Source organism: Myotis yumanensis, unplaced genomic scaffold (genome assembly GCF_028538775.1).
Source record: "Myotis yumanensis isolate MYYU_CA2020_CCGP unplaced genomic scaffold, mMyoYum1.0.hap1 SCAF_2, whole genome shotgun sequence".
Taxonomy (NCBI): Eukaryota; Metazoa; Chordata; class Mammalia; order Chiroptera; family Vespertilionidae; genus Myotis; species Myotis yumanensis.
The window spans coordinates 135,146,347-135,170,216 of NW_027223753.1; the positions used below are offsets into that span (position 1 = coordinate 135,146,347).

Sequence of the window (23,870 nt, forward strand, 5' to 3'; positions counted from 1 at the left end):
TTTGGATCATTAATTTTCTTTATGTACTCAGTGTATAACTTTATATACTCTATATACTCTTACATTGATATTGGCTGAAATATTAGAACAATTCCAGGAGAACTTGTTCCTTTAACTATCTACATCTCTATCTGAGATTATTTTCCTCATTTAATTTTTATATAGTTCATTTTGTCTACTCTTTTATAGGCTCAATTATGAATTGAATATTAGGTACATCTCAGAATGGGATATTGAATAATTTGAAATTCATTATGCACAAGGAAAACAAAGTACTGAAAAAACACAGTGGGCATTTCATATTTATTTACATATATATTTGGTGGTGCTGCATAAGAAGTAATTTTTGAAGCTATAAAACTGAATTATTAAATATATTTGCTACAGGTTGATGTGTAAACATGACATTTTTAGAAGATTTTTTGTTTGTTTTTTTGAGGGGTGTAATGTTTTTCTTTTTTTTTTTTAATTCCTATTCCCCTACCCCCACCTCTTTGGAAACCATCAGCTTGTTCTCTGAATCTATTGGTCTGTTTCTGTATTGTTTTGATTATTCATTTGTTATGTTTTGTTTAGATGACAGATATTAGTGAAATCACATGGTATTTGTGTTTCTCTATCTGACTTACTTCATTTAGCCTAATACCTTCTAGGTCCATCTATGCTGTCACAAATGGTAATATTTCATATTTTTCTTTTAAAAAATCTTTGCAAGTTTTTGTAGATACCATTTGTTGGCTACCTCAATACTTATTCTAATTTCCTTTTAAAGTGTCTTCTTGATGGCACATATAGAAAAACTAAATTCTGTATTTCCACAATCTTTTGAAAAAGCTAGTTTTCCAGATATGATTTAGGGTTAGCCAGTCAGATGTAATGGTATGAGACTGGGAATCAAAACCTAGGTAAATAAAGAGAGGAATATTCAAACGATCAGATAAAATACAAATGTCAGCAACACACAAATCACTTAAATGAATCCCTAGATATGTATATAGCCATAGTACCCCCAATAAAGCAAATTTTTCAGTAAAGCTAGTAGGAAAAATAGGTAAAGTTAAATAAAATTAATACACTTTGAAATATTTTATGTATTCCAGCTTATGTATTCAAGAAGAGGACATATTTCACTGAGAATCAGTATGCAGAAAGCAAAAGAGAAAAAAAATGTCTAATAGAAATTTAACTCATAATCCTGTTTATGCTAGAAGAACAGAAAATAAAAACAAGTACCACTGATATTTTCAAATGTATCCTTCACATCTGGAAAGTCACCATCTTAAAGGTAAATTTTCTTTCCACCAAACCCAATAACCAGGTGAATCTGTTGCTGACCAAGAGTCCACTGGAACTGCCCTCAAAAATGCCACTACATAGCCCTAATCCCAATGCTTTTTTCAACATTGATTATACTAAGCTTACACCCTTTACTTAAAATTTTAATAACTTTTAAAGGAAAAAAAATACCTTTAAGAGGCATCATTTACCTTTGTTTTGACATTTTGTGTTGTAGCATGGCATCATCAGAAAGTAATAGTTTATCCAGAAATTTTTACCATGTTATATATGCTATCTTCAAATGCAAGTATTGCATTTGACTTATGCATTTTAAGGCAAAATTGATTATATAAATCCAGTTCCAAATATTATATGAACATTTTGATATCTATTATTTGCCTAAAATTTATGGATTACTATTTCTCTTTCATTAATATTCCATACATTAACCTATGTGATATATAATCTGCAAAACAAATTTGAGAGATATATGCTATCATTTTTTTCCCATTTGTCTTGAATCCTTTTCAATCCTATATAATAAAAGCCTAATATGCTAAATGTCCAACTGTTCGTTCATTCAACCGTTCAACCATTTGACCATTCAACCAGTCACTATGACATGCACCGACCACCAGGGGGCAGATGCTCTGATGGGTAGTTTAGCTTGCTGTTGGGGTCCGGTGATTGGGACTGGGCAAGACGGGCCGGACACGCCCTGGAGCCAACCTCCCACAGTCCCTCCCTGGGCAGCCAATCTCCTGATGTCCCTCCCTGGCATCTAAAGTATTTCTTCTAATTAATTTCTTTTCAATGTGCATGAATCCATGCCTTGGGCCTCTAGTTTTAATATAATAATCATGGGATGGAGGTTGAATTCTGTTTTTATAACCATTATTGGAAATTGTTTAAATTACAATTTATTATCAGTAAGTATATTTACCCTTCCATATTTTTTTTTTAATATGAACAAATTTAGAAAGGAGAAGACTTTCTATTTAAGAAACATGAGTATGTGGTCAACATCCCATGTTATTGACAGAAAGGAATATAGAACTTCATTTTTTTAATGACTTCAACATTCCTTTGAACATCTTTGACTAATCTTCCACAGAATCCCTCTTGCTCTTCAGTCTTTCTATTTTTCGGCCCTGTTTTCATCTAGTCTATTGATGCCTTGTTGACACGACTTCAAAAATATTTTGCTGTATGTTGTTCTGTACCTCAGTAAATAGATAACCATCTATACTTTATACATAAAGTATATGTACTTTATGTAAATAGTCTAAACATGTAGATAAGCAAGGCAAACTGTCATATTGGTTAAGAGCATGGACTCTGAACTCTACTATTGACTACCAGTGTGATCTTGGGAAGTGACTTATTTCTGCTTTGCCTCAATATCTTCATTTGTATAATAGAGTTTATAATAATGCCTACCTCATGGGTTTCGTGAGTGTTAATCACAAAACAATTGGAAACTTCTGGCAGGTTTTAACTACTCAGTAAATGTTAATGTTGTTGTTATTATTGCAATGCCTCTTCTGCTGTGAGTAAACAAAATTAGATCAAGGAAAGCACTAGTTCTGAATTATACTTGGTCAATTAGCCTCCTTTGAAATAGGTGGTTGGGTAGTTACAGCCCACAGAGAAGATGACTCCTCCTTTCATGCCCATATTGTTAGGCACCTAAGCATATCTACTCACCAGTCAATCTCACCAATGTGGTAGAAGCAGACCGCATTATCTTACACTGGGTGTAGATAAACATTATTTGTTAAGCCACTGTGCTGTACATTACATCCCTGAACTTATTTTTTTTTTTAAATATATTTTATTGATTTTTTACAAAGAGGAAGGGAGAGAGATAGAGAGTTAGAAACATCGATGAGAGAGAAACATCAATCAGCTGCCTCCTGCACATCTCCTACTGGGGATGTGCCCGCAACCCAGGTACATGCCCCTGACCGGAATCGAACCCGGGACCTTTCAGTCCACAAGCCTACACTCTATCCACTGAGCCAAACCGGTTTCGGCTGTCCCTGAACTTATTTATCTTATAATTGGAAGTTTGTACCTTTTGACCACCTTCACCCATTCTTGGCTCTGGCAATCATCAATCTAGTTTCTGTTTCTATGAGTTTGGTGTTTTTTTTTAAGATTCCACATAAAAGTGAGATCATACTGTATTTGTCTGTCTTTGTCCTTTAAGCTCTTAAAAGTTCCTTGAATCACTGTTACCAAGGGACCTTTTTATTCCGATTATATAGGCTGCAACAAGATCAGTATTTGGAAATATTATATATGTATAGAGAAGAATTAATTTCATATAACCCAGTTGGAAAGATGCAAATTAATAAAAAAAAATACCACTATAAGCTCTATTTTAGACCTTAATTTTATTTAATTCAAAGCCTTCTATATAATATCAGTAATTTAATAATATCTTTATATTATTACAACTCATTTGGCAACATACTGTGAATGCTATTACTGCTAAAGCTACTGAATAAAAAATCTTGTAGTATTTTCAACTGTTAGAAGAGGGAAACCAGAAAAAAAAAAAGCAATTTAAGACTAAAAATGGTTAATCTAAAGTTTCCATTTAAATTTCAAAAAGCTTATTATTCACTTAATGAAATGCCTAGAGACTCGTAAGTTCTTCCTAAGAATTTGTGATACTAGATCAATGTTCCCTAGTTGAACTTGATTATCCCTAGTCATAAGTCAGAGTCTTCACAGGCTGCCTCTACTCTTTCATACCAACAAGTACAAAGTAATGCTTTGAAGTAGTAACTTAACACTATTCTGGTAACTTGTAATATCTGATGCAGTTTCCAAAAGTAAGTAATTTCCAAATAGGCAGTGCTTTACTATTTAACTAGCCTAGTGCACAAAATTCATGCATGGGTAGGGTCTCTAGGGCTGGTCGGCAATCAAGGCCGATCTGCAGGGCAACCAGCAGGGCGATTGGGGGGGCCCCTCCCACTGGTACCCGCCTTGGCTGGCCTGGGGCCTGCAGCCTGGGGGCAGCTCCTGCGTTGAGTGTCTGCTCCCTGGTGGTCAGTGCGTGTCATAGCAACCGGTCATTCCGCTGTTTGGTAGATTTGCATATTAGATTTTTATTATATAGGATAAGTACTGCTTCAATAGACTAGAGAATACCTTGATGGCCAAAAACAGCTATTGCTCCTTCTAAAACATTGGGGTTAATAGGAATAAAACAATAGCGTTTTCCACCAAGTCATAATTGAAATATGACTATGCATTACTACCCTAACCATAGTAACAAGAATATGAAATGCTCTGAAATAGATTTTAAATTTATTTTATATGTACTAAAGGTATGATAATATAAAAATTTCACCTAAGTTTTAGAAATAGATAAATATGTTTTGGCTAATTGAATAATGCAATTAAACCTACATCTTATTTTAAAGATGAAGTTATAAATTCAAGTTCAAGGAGTTTATAATTTCTGAATTAATCCTGTTTCTCATTTTTGCATTACCTAATATATGCTTTTTAGTTTTTACTAGTAAGAAACAAATTTAAACGTACACTGTCAGAAAAGATTTTATTATAGTTTTATATAGTCATACTAGGATCTAATAATGTATCTCAGTTACCATGATTTACATTAATAGTTGAAATAATTATATACTTTTTAAGTAAAATAACTTTACAAATAGTTTCTGCAACTCAAATTTAGTTAAGCTTGATAGTAGGAACTAATGCTTAAGTTCTTTCTGTCTCCTTTGCTAATTCCTGCAACAACCACTAGCCTCCTTTATCACCCTCCTCATACTCAGACCTTCACTATGTCTGTAAACATAGTCATGGTTTATTTGAGTTATAAAGTCCTACAGTTACCCATAATACTCTTAATTCCTTTATCCCTTGATGTCTCTCCCACAGCTCTTGCAATCATTCCCATTCAAATTAAATTCTAAAATATTTAAGATAATTAAATATATAGGTAACTATACTCACAGGTGTGAGTCTTTGGGGGAATGGGCACTTGGTGTGTATGTATGAATACTTCAAAAGCCATCCATAAAGTTTTTGAGATCACAAGCATTATGTTTTTGTTAATATTGATTATTATAATATTATCCTTAAAAATTTTTCCAAAGGGTCTTTACTTGTCACCACTTGCTCATTCTCACGGAGTAGCACTACCAGTGGCTCAATAGCAATAACAAAAGTAATATATACTAGAGAAAAATTCTGAAGTAGATTATTTTACACCAATGATTTTATAGTAAATGTGGGCAAGAGGTAGGTTATATATTGGGCATTCAGTTAGAAGCTTTGGACTCTCTTCCTGAAAAAAAAAAAAAGTATATGCACTTATAAATTCTAATTCATAAACTAGTTCTAGTGAATTTCTTAATGCTAAAACCCAGATTTGAATTTCTTAGGGGCTCTCCAACTTCAATTTAATGAATCTGCCCTAATCTAGTCATTATCTTCAGTCTAACAAATTAAATTTGATTGAACAAAAAAGCTTGACTATATATTTCAAATGGTTCAAGAAAGGAGATTTTCAATCTTCAATTATATTAACAACAGTTTATAACCTTATGTCTTGCATCTTGTAACAATGTCTTAAATAAGATAGGAACTCAACCTCTTCTATTTCTGAGCTTTAAAGTAGCATAAAATAGTTGCCAAATTCTCAGCATTCTATAGATCCTAATGCACATATTTTCAATGTAAGAACTGTTGATGCCCTTCCAAGGTACTGTTGACAGTCTTAAAGCTAAGCCATATTTTTCTCTTTTGCAGAATCAGATACTGCACACAGAGAAAATTCTGTTGAGATTGAAGGCTAGGGTTTCTGTGGGTATATATATGATTGTGCAATTCAATTCTGCATTTAAAATGCTACATCAAATGTGTAGATAGAATATACTTCAAAGCTGATTGTCCCAAGGGTGCTTGCTTTTGGTAAAAGAAGCTGTAGCATATCTTCTGTATGTAAACTTTCAAAATAAATGGGCTGCCTTATCAACATTAACACAGAAGCTCAGCAGTTTCCTCTTATTCATTCAGGTAATGAACCTAAACAATTGGTACTCCTCCCCTGAGGAGAGCTGGGTCTGCATCTTGGCCTGTTTCTTCCTTAAATTTTAAAATACCAGGTATATTAGCTTCCATGAAGCAATATGAGCTTGTAACATATTCATAAATGAAATCTCCAGCACAGCCTCTCAATGGCAAATAAGCAGCCATAACATTTTGCAAATTCTCCATCTGAAATCACAGAGAAGAAACTTAATATACTCATCAATGACCCTTATCAAATAGCATCTTTGTGGAATGCTCTCTGCCTTCATAGTCTCTCTGGAGGTTACTAACTCTAATGGGAAGTCAATGTACCATTGGCTACTCTTCTTAACAGCTGTGAAAGTTGAAAAAGGATACATCCAATAATTCTGTGTTCTCCTTGCAGTGTATGATATCCCAGTTGAACTATCTTTGGTTTTCTTTGAAAATTAAAGGTAGTTTTTGGTATTTATTTATAGCAGGTGCTTAGATCAATGCCCCTAGAATCTTAAACCATCAGTGTGAATGATAGTTCATTGTATTTTTTTCCTAGTGTTAATCTCACAATATTCCTTTGAAATTAATTTATAAAAGATAGAGACCTACTTTTCCTGAAATGACAGGACAGATTTCATACTGTTTCTGAAACATCATGTTGTTAAAAAGAATAATATTATGTTAAGAAGAGGGAAAGGGAGTTTTAGTAAACAATGTTTTGGTAATTGCAGATGATAAACTTATTAAGTTGTGTGGGGGTTTTTTGCCTCTATAAGGCAAATAATTAATGAGACATTGTATGCAATTGCAAATAACAGACTTGCCTATACTGAATTAAATGGTTTCGTTTTCTTATATAATGACAAGTCTAAGGTAGGCAGTGGTGATCTTAGATATACTCACAGTCTTTTTTTCTCATAGTGTCAAATAACTCTTCTGTCTCTGCCATCACATACTAGTTAACAGGAAGGAAAAAGAGGGATAAAGAGCAAAAGGCTAGATTATCTCTAAGGAACTTTTCCTTAATTCTCACAAAAAGGTTTTGTTGTACTTTGTTAGTTTTCTTAATCTATAATAGACTTGTCACTATTTAGCTGAGCATAGCACTACACCATAAAATTTTTGTTTATTCTACACAATAAAGAGGCAATATGCAAATTGACCATCACATCCTCACGCAAGATGGCCGCCCCCATGTGGTCACAAGATGGCTAGCAGGGGAGGGCAGTTGGGGGGGGGGGGGCAACCAGACCTGCAGGGGAGGGCAGTTGGGGGCAACCAGACCTGCAGGAGAGGGAGGGCAGTTGGGGGGGACCGGACCTGCAGGAGAGGGAGGGTAGGGATGACCGGGCCTACAGGGGAGGCCAATTGGGGGCAATAGGGCCAGCAGGGGATCAGTTAGGCATCGATCAGGCTGGCAGGGGAGTGGTTAGGGGGTGATCCGGCAGGCAGGCAGAAGCAGTTAGGGGCAATCAGGCAGGCAGGCAGGCGAGCGATTGGGAGCCAGCAGTCCTGGATTGTGAGAGGGATGTCCAACTGACGGTTTAAACCTGGGACATCCCCCGAGGGGTCCCAGATTAGAGAGGGTGCAGGCTGGGCTGAGGGACATGCCCCCTAGTGCATGAATTTCATGTACCGGGCCTCTAGTAAGAAATAAAAATAGAATGGATAAGCAACTCCAAGTCTTTTACAAATAGACTATTTTTTATTTAATTAGATTGAAAGACATAGAATGTAAAAATATATATATTTTGACTCACAATAATAATGGTTATTGCTAAAATTTCTTAAATATTATCTACATGAAAGTAGATAATATTCAGATAATAGATATCTCATTTACTTTTTGTAACAATCCTGGGAATTAAGTGCAATGCAGATACAGAGTTTGGTATTACTGACTCATAATCCTATGGGATAAATTTTGTTTTACTTAATAAAATTATCTTTAATTTTAAGCTAAGGATTCCTGTAAGTTGTATCACTAACAGTTCTAAAGGCAAATTGCATTTTACTGTGTGTTTTTTTCTAGTCATTGAAACAAATTAAAACACATCATGAGCCCAGTCATGTCTGTGTCTTTGAGCTAATGTCACAATTTTTACTTAATTATAAGTCTCTGACCCTTTTTTTTAAGGGGGGGGGGCAGAGACGGTGAGGGAGAAACACTAATTAATTCTTTATTGCACACCTTCTCAGAGCACACCATAAAATTTTTGTTTTTGTTGTGGTTTGTTTGTTTGGTTTGGTTTCTTTTCCCCAAAGATATTTTTATTTTTTTGTATTTTTTTTCTTTATTGATTAAGGTATTACATATGTGTCCTTCACCCCCCCACTCATGCCCTCACCCCCCTGGTGTCTATGTCCATTGGTTATGCTTATATACATGCATACAAGTCCTTTGGTTGATCTCTCCCCTTTACCCCCACCCTCTGCTACATTCCCTCTGAGTTTGAGCATCTGATCGATGCTTCTCTGTCTCTGGAACAGATCCTGACCCTCTTTTGGAATGTTTCTCTATAATAGCCTGGCCAAGTGGCTCAGTTGGTAGAGCACTGAAAGATGGTGGGTTCAATTCCTAGTCAGTGCACATACCTAGGTTGGGGGTTTAATCCTTGGTTGGGATGCATGCATATGGAAGACAGCAAATTGATGCATCTCTTTCACATCAATATTTCTCTTCCTCTCTCTAAAATCAATTATTTCAAAAGTGTCCTCAGGTTAGGATTAAAACACACACACACACACACACACACACACACTACTGAGATTTACTAGTAATATAGTGGCTTATCATGCTAGCTTACATTTATACTTTTAACCTTTTAAAGCTGTATTACATTTCTATAAATAGTTCACTGTTCATAAGTTATGACAATTTTAATTAAATTATATATTGATATGGAGGTCAAAACTACAACTGTTTTCAATCATTGAAAGAGGATGTCATTAATCAATGTCATTAAGTTCCTTTAATGACATTATTCTGTAATGTATATTTTCTTTTCTAAATGTGATTGAAATCCTAGGGAGGGATAATAATGATATATTCTATTACGATGAAGTGGGGAGAATTCCTATTTATTTGAATATTGTTATTTTAGTTACGTGTAAGGAGGTTGATCTACAAATATCACAATATCATCAAGAATACTTTGAATAAAAAGGTTTTGCATATAAAACATGAATTATTTATTATTACTGTGCATCTATATTCAAAGTTATATCTATGTGTGCTGTGTTTTCTCAAAATGTATATACTCTTCTAAGAGAGTGATTTGTAACATGACATATAGACACTTCAGAAAAGTTTTTATTCTTGTCATACATTGACTATATAGTAAAATATTATAATATTTTCCAAAGCACTTTGAAAATAAATTGTAAGTAGAAAACATCATTAAATAGGAAAAGATGCATGCCTGTGCATTAGGTTGAGCCTATTATCTTTTCTTTTAGAACCTTGTAACTGGTTTCATATTATCTCAGTACATAATGAGTTATGCAGGTTGCACTCTTTCTGTCAGGTATTCTTAAAGTTACAAGACATAAAATTTGCCTAAACTTTGTATTGTTATCTTCCATATATTACTTCCTGAACAGTTGTTTTTTTCCTGTTAGTATGTATTAAGGCTACCCATAGTCTGTGAATTGAGAAATTTGTGTGCAAACTACTTCAAATGTATGCCATTTATATGGATTATGACCCTTAAAATCCATTTATTTTCCATGTCTTTTGGATCCTCTACCTATCAAATGTGGGCAATATTTTCTCACTTATAGGCAAAATTGAGTTAACTAAAGAAATTTATAATAAAATAATCCATTCATTTATCTATTCAATAATTTATTAAGCACTAATATTGAACCCTATATATGCTAGTTAGTGTAATGTGTACATATACAGTATTTTTCCAATGCCAAGGTAAACCAAATGCACACATAACACTTTTAAAACAATAAAAACTACAAATAAATAAACAAAACAAGTCTTCTAAGGACACAAAGTAGATACATAATAACTATATACTTAAATTCATGAAATTTTTAAAGAAAATTTCTCTCAATGCTTCATTTAGTTGAATATGTTTATAATTATTATTACTAGAGGCCGGTGCATGGATTTGTACACCAGTGGGGTATGTTGGCCTGGCCTGCACCCTCTTGCAATCCAGGACCCCTGCCAGTTTTGGCCCGATCCCCACTGGCCAAGCCAAGGGACCCCACTTTCCTCCCTCTTCTCTGGGTCAGGGGTGTGGGTCGACAGGGCCCCAGCAGCAACCTACTGGTCGGAGCATCTCCCCCCTGGTGGTCATTGCCTGTCATAGCTACAAGTCGAATGGTTGAATGGTTATATATATATATATATATATATATTAATTTGACTTATCTGGATTCAACAGCACATCATATGATAAACAAGCATTTCAAGAGCTTGAGAATATGCCATCTAAGTATCCAATTATCTATTTTATGTGGCTGCTAGAGTCAATAAGAAGATTCAAGAAAGTGATAGCTGATACCTTGACAGTGAGGAAGGAGTGAAGACTATCTATAGTGGCTGAAAAAAATATCTTTTCTCTTGGCAATTTAGTTTAACAACAAATGTCACATTTAAACTTAATAATAGCTCCAAAGAATAAGCACATATTCAGGGATGGATTGAAATATGTGGGATCCTCGAGAGACCAATTGTGTAGCTCTTGATTCAAGTTATATACTATCCATCTATGGATGATATTTGGATAATGAGAGCAAAATGAAATAGTTTATTAAATACAAAATATATAATTCTGTCTTATATTTTATATTTTATTTTTTATTTTTATATTTTATTGATTTCAGAGAAGAAGGGAGAGGGAGAGACCCGTTAGTTTCCTTCTTGGTCAGAAGGGACCTGGGGCCCCTGGGGCACCTCCTTGACATGTGTCCTTTGGTGGCCTTTAAATGTCGCCAGTTGGCGGAAGGCCAGGTGGCAATGGGGACACTGGTAGGGTCTCAGGCCCGAGTGGGTGCGCATGTGGACGTTGAGGTTCCCGCGGTGGCCGAACCTTTTCTGGCAGATGGCGCACTGGTAAGGCTTCTCCTGGGTGTGGACCCGCTGGTGGCCACGCAGCGTAGCTGAGTGAGTGAACCTCTTCTGGCAGACTTTACAGCAGAACGGCTTCTCCCCCGTGTGGATCCGCTGGTGGGCGCGGAGGTCCGAGACCTGAATGAACCTCTTGGGACAGTCAAGGCACTGGAAGGGTCTCTCTCCTGTGTGTGTCCTCAGGTGAAGTTCTAACTGTGATTTGTAGTTGAACCTTTTGCTACAGTCTTGACACTCGTACGGTATCTTTCTCTTGGGTTCTTTCCCAACAGGGTGACCAGTTGGCTCCACGGTGCTCGATGCACCCACTGAATTGCACCGGTGCAGTCTGGTGACTTCTCCTCTGTCCAACGACACGGCTCCTTCTTGAGGCTCCTCTTGGGGGGTGGGAGTGTTGCCCCTTTTTCTCTGGGGGGCACCTCCTGGATTCCCAGAACCTCTTCTCTTTGGAGGCTGACTCAAAGCCTGTGCCTCCGGAACGGGGGTGGGAGGTACGGCACCGGCATCCACAAGCTCCAGGCCAGTTCCTTCCCGCGGGCTCTGCTCCCCCTCTGTCTGCACCGAATCTCCAGGACCGCTGGGAAGCGGAAGCTTGGGAGATGTGAGTACTGCTGCCTCCACCCTGTCTTCCATCACATCCTTCTCCAACTTCACCAAATTCTCCATGGGCCTCACACCCTCCAGATCACTTTTCGTGGGAATCATCTCCGGCAGGAAGACATTCTGCCCCTGTCCCCGCACCACGTCCCTGGTTCCTGGCTGGTTCCCTGGCTCTCCATTGACCTCCTGGCTGTTCTCAGGATGTACTCCCATCTGACTTATGGGGGATTGGGACTTTATGGACAAGTCAAACACATAGTCTGTGTCACCAACTTCCTCCTCAGCCATCGGGACATCGGAATTCTCCTGAAGGTACTTTTGTCCTTGCAAGGTGATGACCTTCCAATTCCTGGGTTTCTCCTTATTTCTCAGCAAGACCTTCAGTTCCTCGCAGCTCTGCACGCGCCTCTCCTTCACCAAGACCTGCAGCTCCAGGGGCATGCAGATCATGAACTTCTCTAGCAGAAGCTTATCCAAGATCTGCTTCTTGGTGAGCACATCCGGCCTGAGCCAGCGATGGAGGAGCTCAGACATTGTGTGCACGCTCTGGAGGGGGTCCGCGTCCTCCGTGTGTTTGAAGGCTCTGAAGAGCACATGCCCCTCCTCAGAGTCCAGGTGCTGTTCTTCACTGAGGTTTCCCTGGGGCGCTTCGGCCGGTAGCAGTTGCCAGCACAGGTTGCCCCGGGGGTGACCATGACCATCGAAAAAGGCCTGGTCTGTAGCCATATTACCTGGAAACATCTCCAATGGAACTGGAGCAAACCCGGCCTGAAGTGAGCTCCTGATGGTGAGCGACCAAAGGGACGGACTCGGTAACAGGCCACAGTTGGCTTCCGCAGCGCCTTCACTCGCAGCTCCTGCAGTGAGAACTGGCAGACTCTGCCCGACGCTGACTACCGCCTGTTTATATGCCCGCCCTGGGCATCACTTCTTGTTCCCGCCTTGCGCTGTGATTGGTTAGAGACCAGGGTTGATCCCTTTTTCATAATCCGCTTAGTCATTGTTTCCTGGAGAGAAACGCCCTGGGGCCGCATAGGCTGTGTTGGCTGGTGAGCTGCTTAGCAGGGGCCTGAAGCGTTTGAAGGCCCCAGAAATGCAGACCTGGGTGCCGAGGGGTCACGGAGGGTCGCGTGTTCGGTTCCCTGTTTGGGCACATCCCAGGTTTGGGGTTCAGGCTCCATAGATTCAATAGTTCTGTCTCTCTCTCTTTTTCTCTCCCATGGGCTGCGATCATGGGCTATGCCAGTGATGGCGAATCTATGACACGTATCTCAGAGGTGACACACGAACTCATTTTGGGTGACACACATCGGCAGAGACAAAAAATTGCATAATTCAAATATTTTTCTCTCGCAACGGCCACAGTTGGGCAACACTCGAGTAATATTATTACTCACGTTACTCATGATCAATAATGCAATTCTAAAACCGGGTGTAAACATGTACGTCGGTGTTGTGTAGCAAAGATACATAGTGAAAACATCCAAGATACATTGTTCCAATATTGACATTAATATAGAATTGCACTATAAAGACATTAATCTTTACTCATGACATTTTACTTTTACTCGAGTCTGGCCGGTCGCAGGTCCCAGCCCAGGTTGCCCTGGGGGGTGCCCATCAGAAAATGCCTGGTCTGCAGCCATATTCACTGGAAACGTCAGTTCCTGTCCCCACACCACATCACTGGTTCTTGGCTGGTTCCCCGGCACTTAGTTGACCTCCGGCTGTTCTCAGGGTGTACCCCCATCTGACTTATGGGGGATCGGGACTTCACGGACAAGTCCAACACGTGATCTGTGTCACCGAATTCCTCGTCTGTCACCTGGACCTCGGAATTCTCCTGAAGGTACTTCTGCCCTTGGAAGGTGACGGCCTTCGCCTCCGCAGCGCCCACACCCGCAGCTCCTGCAGCCCGGACTGGCGAACTCTGTCCTGTCTTATATTTTAAATAAATATTTATTATAATATTTGTATGTGATTTTTTTGGCCAAGCAACTATGTGAGAAACATTTCTTAACCTGTTTAAAATTTAGGTAACAGAGCAGACCATTCCCCTTAAGTAACACGATATATGTGTATTATTTGGTTTTCATTTGAATTCTGACTTCAGATAATGACTAGTTGTTATAAATTATTCTCATATGTATTAGTCTCTAACCTATGCACTCACAGTCATTCTGTCAAAAAAATCAATAGTTTTTTGCCACATGTGAAAAAATGTTTTCTTTTTGTTATACTGCAGACAGTATAACAGATTCAGAATCTGTGGAAATTTTGTCAATGTATTAGTACATTCAACCAATTATATAGAAGTTTCTATGTGCAAACCTCAGTTAAGGGGCACAATAACTCCAATGTGTTTACAATAATATTTTAGCATTCCTATTAAGTCTGTGCCATGGACATCTGCCTTGCTGGCCAACACATTAAGCTAGTTCAACATAGAATGACACAGATAAGACAATGTCTCCTAATGGCAAAGTGCATGAAGTTTAGAGTTAGATATATTAGGATAAGTCCAGGTAACTTTGTGACTTAAAGTAATTTTAAACCAAAGGACTCATAACGGCTCAGTTTCTTAATTGATAAAATGGAGATATTAATAGTATCCACTTTAGAAATAATTGTAAAAAAGACATCAGGTATAAATGTAAAGTATACTTAATTTAAGCTCAAAATCATTAAGCTATGTTCAGTATTTTCTGTGAATAAATTTTAGTAAGTGTAATATTTTAATAAGTAGCCTAGAAGATGTTATATATTGTTTAAAGAGACTTTTCTATGATTTGGAGAATTTGATGACTTGCCCATATGATTTTGGTTATGTTAGAATCTTAAATGAGCAATTACTTGCCTCTGTTCTTTAAAATGTTGGAAATAAAAATGATGAATGCTTTAAAATATATATGCCACATAAGACTAAAATATGGAGTTAAAATATTTAAAAAGCACATTAAGGTGAGCTGTGATGAGAAGTCTTTGAGAGGGAAATTAAGCTTGAGTCAACTTCTGAAATGGAAAATCATAAATCATAGTGTGTAAAAAAATTGAGAAAGCTTGACAAGGATCAGAACTTCCCATAGTACCTGAGATTTAGAACAGAAATCTGAGTGTTCTAAGAGCATTAAGGATTATTCTGAAGCAGATGAAGTTCAGTCCACACTTTGGGAACACTGTTCTAAAAGATAAATAAGATTTACATAGAAAAATATAACATAGGATTCATAGGAGGCAGGTGTGATACCTTAAACAATCAAATAAAATTTTTAAAAAATGTTAAACATTTTGAATATAATAGTAACTCTAGTATAGAAAATTATTTTATTTTTTTCAATACTGTAAATTTATTCACATAATCGTTGTTTGACAGCCTAGTCCAGATTTGAGGTGTCTTAAATGCCAATCTAAGAATGTCGAACTAAATTCTGTACTAATGAAAATCTATTTTATTTCAGTAAGTAAACTGTTATGCAAGATGTACTTTATGTATTTTTAATTACAGTTGACATTCAATATTATGCTTGTTTCAGGTGTACAGCATAGAGGATATATATATATATATATAATAAAGTGATCCACCCAATAAGTATAGTACCCCCTTGACACCATACATAGTTATCACAATATTATTGACTATATTCTCTATGCTGTATTTTACATCCCTGTGACTAGCATGTAACTGCCAATTTGTACTTCTTAATCCTTTCACCCTTTTCACCTAGCCACCCAGCCCCCCTCCCATCTGGCAACCATCATTCTGTTCTCTGCATCTGTGAGGTTGTTTATGTTCTGTTTGTTCGATTATTTTGTTTCTTAGATTCCAAATATAAGTTAAATCATATGGTATTGGCCTTTGGATGACTTATTTCAGTCAGCTTAATACCCTCTGTATCCATCCATATTGTCCCAAATAAGATTTTACTTTTTATAGCTGAGTAATATTCCATAGTAGATATGTATCACTTCTTTATCCAATCAACTGTCAATAAACACTTAGGTTGCTTCCCTACTTTGGCAATTGTAAATGATGCTGCAATAACATATAGATTTATGTATGTTTTTAAATTAATGTGTTAATACTTTTCTGGTTGGGTAAGGACAAGAGTAAGGTCAGAAAGATAAGTTAGGAAATCAGGACAGTAATTAAATGGAGGTATGGGCTCTTGATCATCTTTCTTGGTTAGGGGTAAAGAGATACAGAAACATCATTGTGATTGAAGAGGTGATCAAAATTGATAAGAGTTTAGGTATAGAATGAGAAAAAAATAGGTAGATACTGACTGACTTTTGATTTAAAGTTTACAAAGTTTAATGTGTTGTTCAACAGAGAAAAAAAACTGAGCCCAGTTTCATGGGTCCTATGTTTTAGACATATTTTTATTTCCAAGTGGAGTAATCCAGCAGAAAATGTAGATGCATTTTATAGTTTGGAAAAAGATTAGGATGAAAGACAGAGTAAAAAGTAATATCCATAGCAATAGGAATCAAAACATCAAGATGAAAAATTGGTTTTAAATACATAAATTGACTTTTATTTTATCTCTTTTTTTTTTCTTCAGATTAATTTTAAGTCACCTCTGTGAAAAGCAGTGTATCTGTTGAAATGGGTTTAGGATGGAGAGAGAGGAAGAAGGATGATGAGGAGGAAAAGTAATGATGGACAGTTCTTTACTATTTTTCTATCATTTTGCAGCATTATGTTCCCTAAGCACAAACTTTGTTCCCACACCGACACATGTTTGAAGCCCATAGGTAGCCATGTAGAGCACTGGGTTATACTAGCCATATTTATCTGGTGCCACATACATCTGCTATTTATAAATGCCCAACTTCCACTCACCCAAAAACTGAAACCAGCTCCTTGTTTACTGTGGAAAGCCATGTGTGTTCATTAAATTACACATGTAAGTGAAATCATACAGTACTTCTCTTTTTCTGGTTGGCTTATTTTACTTAACATAATACTTTCCAGGTCCATCTATGCCTTTGCAAAAGGTGAGACGTTCTTCTTTTTTACAGCTCAGTGACAGTCCATTGTACCAGAGCTTTTTGTATCCACTCATCTACTGATGGACACTTGGGCTGCTTGACTCACGGACACTGAGAACAGACTGATAGCTCTTAAAGGGGAGGGTGTCCGGGGCTGGGTCAGAAGGTAAAAGAGATTAAGCAAAGGAAATAAAGAAAGACTCATGGATACAGACAACAGTATGGTGGTTGCCAGAGAGAAGGGTATGGGAGGAGGTAAAAGAGAATAAAGGGAGCGATAAATGGTGATGGAAGGAGACATGACTTGGAGTGATAAACACATAATGGAAATGATGTATTGTAGAACCATATACCTGAAAACTATATCATTTTATTAACCAATGTCACCCAATAAATTCATTTTAAAAATATTTCCTTGACTTTCAGTCTGTGGTACTTCAGTACACCTGATATTTCAGCTTGAGTTATGCACACATAACTCAATTAATGCAATTTATTTATGAGTTACAATGATCAATTCAAAAATAAGTATATGGCCCAAGTGAGGCCAAAGTGATTGTAGTAGTTCCCCATAACTGCTGTAACAAACTACCACAAACTTAGTGGCTTTAAGCAAGAGGAATTTATTCATTCAAAATTCAAAGGGCAGAAATCCAAAATCAGCTAAAAACCAAGATTTCTGCTGGCCCATGTTTTCTCCAGCTGCTGGGAGTTGCCAGTATCCCGTGGCTGTGGCTGCCTCACTCCATTCATGCCTCTGTGGTCTCATTGCCTCCTCTCTATCTTATATTTCCCTCTGCCTCTCTCTTATAAAAGTATTTATAATTACATTTAGTGCCTATCCATATAATCCAAGATAGCCTTTGCATCTCAAAATCCTTCATCATATCATATGGTAACATTCACAATTCCTAGGAATTAGAATGTGCACATCTCAGAGGGGGTATTTTTCAGACTATCACAGTGATCATTTTCAAGAATTTTATTTTTCATTGTTTGGGTAGTTGGGTCATGTTTGTGTGTATTTTGGAATGATTGGAAGATAAAAGTCATACTGCTTTCATCTGACTTGCCACTATTAGAAGAGAGTCTGAAAGGGAAAACAACCCATCTATTAAATGAGGGACAGGAGAAAACAAGCTTGAGAACTGGTAACATCATTTTAGTGCCAATATCCAGCCACATCTGAATTAATCACAGCCCTCTGGACTTTTCAGGATGAGACTCCCTAAATTCCTGTTTATTGTAGCTTCTGTTGTCCTTGTTTAAACCAATTTCAGTTTGAATGTAAACATAGATATCTCTCTACTCCTTGCATTTCCAAACAAATATTCCCAATGTGTTATTTTCTGAGGATTGGCATGTATTTAATACCATACAGAAAGAAGGTGATATCCATATATAGGCTCCCAGACACAAATAATTAAAAAGGTTGCCTTTCTCCCCAGTTTTCTCTCTTTAGTAGCCTATTGACATAAGTAGAAATAAAGAAAATGTGACTCAATAAATATATTTTTACTATCTTCTAACTTCTCTGCTCAGAAACAAAGTAAGCACACCAGTATTTGGTCTCTAGTAAATACAGAAGGCATGAACCAATATTTTCAGCTTCAAACAAGCAGGGTATTTATCTTCATTGTAGGGCCATGAAAGAAACAGTCATATATAAGCCTTCATCCTTCTTGTACATATTGTTCTACATTTATGCATAATTTTTGCAAAATTTTGAACTGCGAAGAGTACATCTCGGTCCGACTATCGTGACTTGTTATTGACAAGTTGTAATAGCTGAGTCTCTTGGTGTCAACGGTAGCCAGAAAAATGGCCCCAGGGATGTCCAGAACCTGTGACTATGTCACCTTACATGACAAAATGGACTTTGCAGATGTAATTAAGTTTGGAGTTTTTTTGAGATGGAGAATTATTCTGTGTTATTCATGTGGACTAATATAACCACAAAACTTCCTCATAAGTAGAAGGCAGAAGAGTCAAATTTAAAGAAAGACTGGAGAATGTTTCTCTGGCTGTGAAGATGAAGGAAGTAGCCATGAGCCAAAAAATGCAGAACCTCTAGAAGCTGGAAAAGGCTAGGAAACAGATGCTCTCCTATAGCGTCTAGAAAGCAGCAATACTACCAACACCTTAACTTTCAGTGAAACCCATTTTGACTTCTGACCCTAGAACTGTAAGATAATAAATTTGTATTCTTTTAAGACACTGAATTTTTAAAAAATTGTTGCAATGCCACAATGAAACTAATACTGTACCTCAACCGGGTCACCATGTATGTCGGTGTCTCTATCTCTTTGCTGCTGCTAATGCAGATACTTAGATTAAAGTCTCTCAAGTGCACCCTTTCTGGATAATTCTTTTTGGTTATTGAAACTGCCTAGTCCTGTGTCCTGGGATTTATGCTGCACCCACCACACTGGTAGCACAACTCCATAGGCTCTAACTGACTTGGATGGAAGTATATGCGGCCCATAGCCCTGTCTCAAGTGTGAGCAGACTCAGTAACACAAATTACATTCCAGAAATCACCATGGTCAGCAAGACTTCTGAAAACAGCTTATTCCATAACTTCACCTCCCATCTACTGCTTTTCTCACTCCTGTTCTCACCTGTTCTTTTTAGGGCATTGGTGAAAAAAGAAGTGATCACTTTTATAATATTTTAATTCTGGATTATTTACCTCACCACATCTAAATTCTAAGACATTAAACAAAATGTTTTCCATTGAAATTGTGAAGTGTTAGACAAAATAAAAATCGATCATACTGGTTGGTATTTTTTCATTCTTTCACACAGAAGTGAGTTCTAGAGTTCGTGTTTAATTGCAAAAGGAATAGCAACAGAAATGTATTTAGAAATAAGACAGTGAGTGGAATAAAAAAGGAGGAAAGTTTTTTTAGCTCAAACAATTTTAGAATCTCAAAAAGATATTGTGACTACACTGAGGTACATTTACTTTAAATTTACAACAAATGAATTATGTTGAAATTAACTCAAGTTCTTTATACTTATAGATGCAGGCAATAGTAAAAACATCAGGGGTTTTGTTTTTATTCTCCTTTTGTCTTATTTTCACTTTCCTTTCTTTTTTTTAATCTGAAACTCCTTTCACTTTCTTTGCTTTGAAATCCCAAAAGAAGAAAACAAGTGTCTTAAAAATAAAGCATTTTTAAGATTGCATATCATCTTTCATGAAAAATGTTTCCCATTGAAAGCAACACTTTAAGGGTATTTAAAATATAGCAAAACAATACACAGAAAATGTTAAATTCCCTGACAAACAGGTACACTTCAAAGGATACTGCATAATAAATACTGAATTGATAAAAATCTTGTAATAGCACCGATAAAAACCAACTTGATATATCCTACCTATATATGTAGACTGTTAATTAGATAACAGAAGCATGCTAGTGTACTAAGACATTAAAATAAAATTATTACTTCTTTTGAGCAATAATTTTTAATAATGGCTTCATTACTTTTCATTTTTTGTGTGTCCTTAAGCACTTTTTTCTTGCATTCTTACTGGAGACACAATTATGCTGGCAGCTTTATGTATTCCTTTTGTATTTTTAGAGCAGACATTTTATTTGCTTATATATGGGAATGGCTATCTGACGATGTTAGGAGACTATTTTAATGTCTTTCTACTTATTCTCTGTTCCAGGAAGTATTTCTTAAGGATAAAGTCAATGTATATTTTCTTTTTTATACTAGTTAATTTCTGTCTACATTAAAAAGCCATTTGTTTTGATTTTTCTATGTCAAATAATAAAGTTGATCTTTAGAAATTATGTATTTACCAGAATAGAATAACAAAAATCAAATGCCTAATGCCCATTAACTACTGTTCAGTTGCTCTGGAGCCTTTGCATACAATATATTCTGTGGAAGTTGGGCATAATTGCACGGATAATGCAGCTCCTTAAAAACAATCCACTATGTCTGTCTGTGGAGAGTAGAGGGCAGAATTAAGATGAACATTCAGCAGATCTGAGTTGGCTTTTTTTAAAGTTGGTGTTGAACCATAAAGGCATTGGGAAATTCCCAACATCATGTAATTATAAACTTCTGGAAAATTATATAAAGAAAACCACACACACACACACACACACACACACACACACACCTCCCAATATTCATCATCAGGAAATTAACATACCTAATAACATTTTAAAAGATCCTTTACTCATCACAGCTATGTTTAAAATATGCCAAATTCTAGGCAGTTTCAGATGCTGAGTTAAGAGCAGTGGCAGAAACCATAAACTTTTCTTTAATATAGTCTTTATTTTAACAGGGAAAACTGAGAATAAATGAGAGGGTGATATGGGATGAAGGCAGGTAGTCACAGAGACTCTCACTGAAAAGGCAACTTTGAGAAGACATGTGAAAGTGAGTAGGCTAGCCATAGTAATGTTCTGAGAAGATCACTTATGTCAGAGAGATTAGCAAGTATGAAAATTGGAGGCAGAGCCTGGCTGGTATGTCTGGGAACCACATGGGGAAACTGTAGTGGCTGGAGGTGTCAATGCAGGGGAAGGGTTGAAGACAGAGCTGTAATGGGACACAAATCATTCAGGGCTAGGTCCTGTTGACGATTTCTGCTTTTACTTTGAATAATTTGAAAAGCCACTTAAAGCTGTGAGCCTGTGTGATATGTGCTCACTTGGTTTTAGCAGACCATTCTGGCTACTGTGTACATCAAACACAGAAGAATGAAAAGAGGGAGTTAGGATGCCAGTTAGGAACCTCTTACACTGTCCCAAGCCAGAGATAACTGTGGCTTTAACTAAGTTTGTGGCATTTGGGATGAAGAGGATAGATTGCTAGAATTTTTTTTTTCTGGAAATAAAACCAATAGGATTTTCTGATGAAATGTATATGGAATACAAAATAAAGAAAAATATCAAGAATGAATAAATTTTTCTATTTAAGACTCTTAAACATATGGAAAATGGAGTTGTCATTATCTGAAATGAAGCATACTGAAGGGGAAGCAGGTTTTGGGGGAAAATTCATGGAATCAATGTTGGACATGTAAAGTTTGAAATGCCTATAATATATTTAGCTAACTGGATACCTGAGTTTACAATTTACAAGAGAAAATTTTTCTGGAGATGAAAGAAGTCATCAGCACACAAGTAATACTTAAAACCTACAGTAACAATCTTGTACTATACAAAAAAAGCATATTCATTTTACCATTTATTTAAATGTTTTTGCTTTATTAAAGAAAACTATAGTAAAGAATGTAAAAGACATGGATCCAACACCTAGAATTTCCATTTTAAAATTTATTATATTTACTTTATATATGTTCTTAATAACATTGATAAATATAAAGTAGAAATTCCTTTTGCCCCCTTAATGCAAATTTAATGGACTAGTCCTGTTCTCACAATTTTATTTATTCTATTGGTATATTGATTAGTTTTTTAAATTCTATCAAATATATTGTAGACATTTAAGAAATATTTTCAGATGTTGATAGTTTTTCTGTTGTGTTTTTATTTCATAGATGTGTTATCGTTTTGAATATAGTGATTTTTAACCTTTTTTCTCTTGCAGTATATTTTATGATCAGCATTTTTTCACACTAGGGATATTTTTGAAATGTCTAGCAATCATTGACTGTTCATAAATATTTAGCAGGAGAATGCTAACAATTAAAATGACAGAGGTTAAAAACAAGATTTTTCAACTGTTAGGAATGTGCTTTTTGGCGATTCAAGATAGAGACAGCCTGAGAAACCCTCAAATTTAAGAATGTCAAGAAGCTTTCTATTCTGTATAAGCTTTTCATTCCTTTTATTTTGCTAGTGTCCTGTGCATATCACATAAAAGATTATTAGAAATCCATTATTCCACCTATAAATTTAAAAAATAAACATCAATTCCCTATCTGCTCCACTTCTTTGCTACTTCAGGCATTCAAAAATACTGAGCCGAGCACTGTTCATGGGTTGGGGAGGGAAACTGGGAAAGGGGAATTAGCCTTCTGGCTCATTGTTCCCCGGCCTAGTTTCATTGCTTATTATTACTATTTCTGAAACCACTTTATCTAAATATCTATTTGCCTGCTAATAATCCCTCTCAAAATTTATTTTTTTATGGGAGTATCTGGAGTTACATATTACTTCTATTCATACATTTTATTAGTATTGTCTCAAAATGAACAAGAAATAAACACATTTATCTATACCATTTTAAATATATTTCCTATGTAATCAATAAATGCTATGTCCAAATTACAATGAAGGAAGGTAATAAAAAGTATAGGCCTGTATTCCCTGTGAGTTTATAATCTGTGAAGAAGAAAAATATATAAGCCAAAAGTGAAATGCCTGGACTACAAGCCAGATAATACAGAGCAAACTGATAGTTCCTCATGCTCACCTACATGAACCTTGCACGTTCCGCTGCCTGTAGCACAGAGAAACCCCAGAGCCTCCTTATCCCCAATTCGTGAAAACATTCGCAGTCTCTGTAGGTAAAGTCAGCTTCCTTCCCTTCAGAATCTCTCTGAATACATTTACAATTCAAATCACCCCATGCTGCTACATCAGCCATTTCTCCTCATTTGTTCCATCTTCCAAAATCATGTTGATAACTCCTGTCCAGTGAGGCCAAAGCCTCCTCTAGTGTTCTTCCTTCTCAGTGTATATTTTTATGCCTCTTTTTTCAAATTGTGGTTTAGAGGATTTGAGAATGAGACAGAAATAAAGATAATTTAACTGGAAGTCTATGTTTTTTAACAATGGAAAATCCAATAAACATGTCTGTTTAGTGGATTCAGATGAGCATATTTTGACATTTATATTAGGCTATATCCCTGTATTTAAGC

The 23,870-nt window shown here is 36.4% G+C and overlaps 1 protein-coding gene across 1 annotated transcript; it reads right to left on the reverse strand.

Annotated features, from left to right (window-relative positions):
- Positions 1 to 11,197: 11,197 nt before the first annotated feature.
- Positions 11,198 to 12,742, reverse strand: LOC139002591 (zinc finger and SCAN domain-containing protein 5B-like). The gene has a single exon (XM_070403760.1). The coding sequence runs from the start codon at positions 12,740 to 12,742 to the stop codon at positions 11,198 to 11,200; it is 1,545 nt and encodes a 514-aa protein (XP_070259861.1).
- Between the last annotated feature and the right edge of the window lie 11,128 nt (positions 12,743 to 23,870).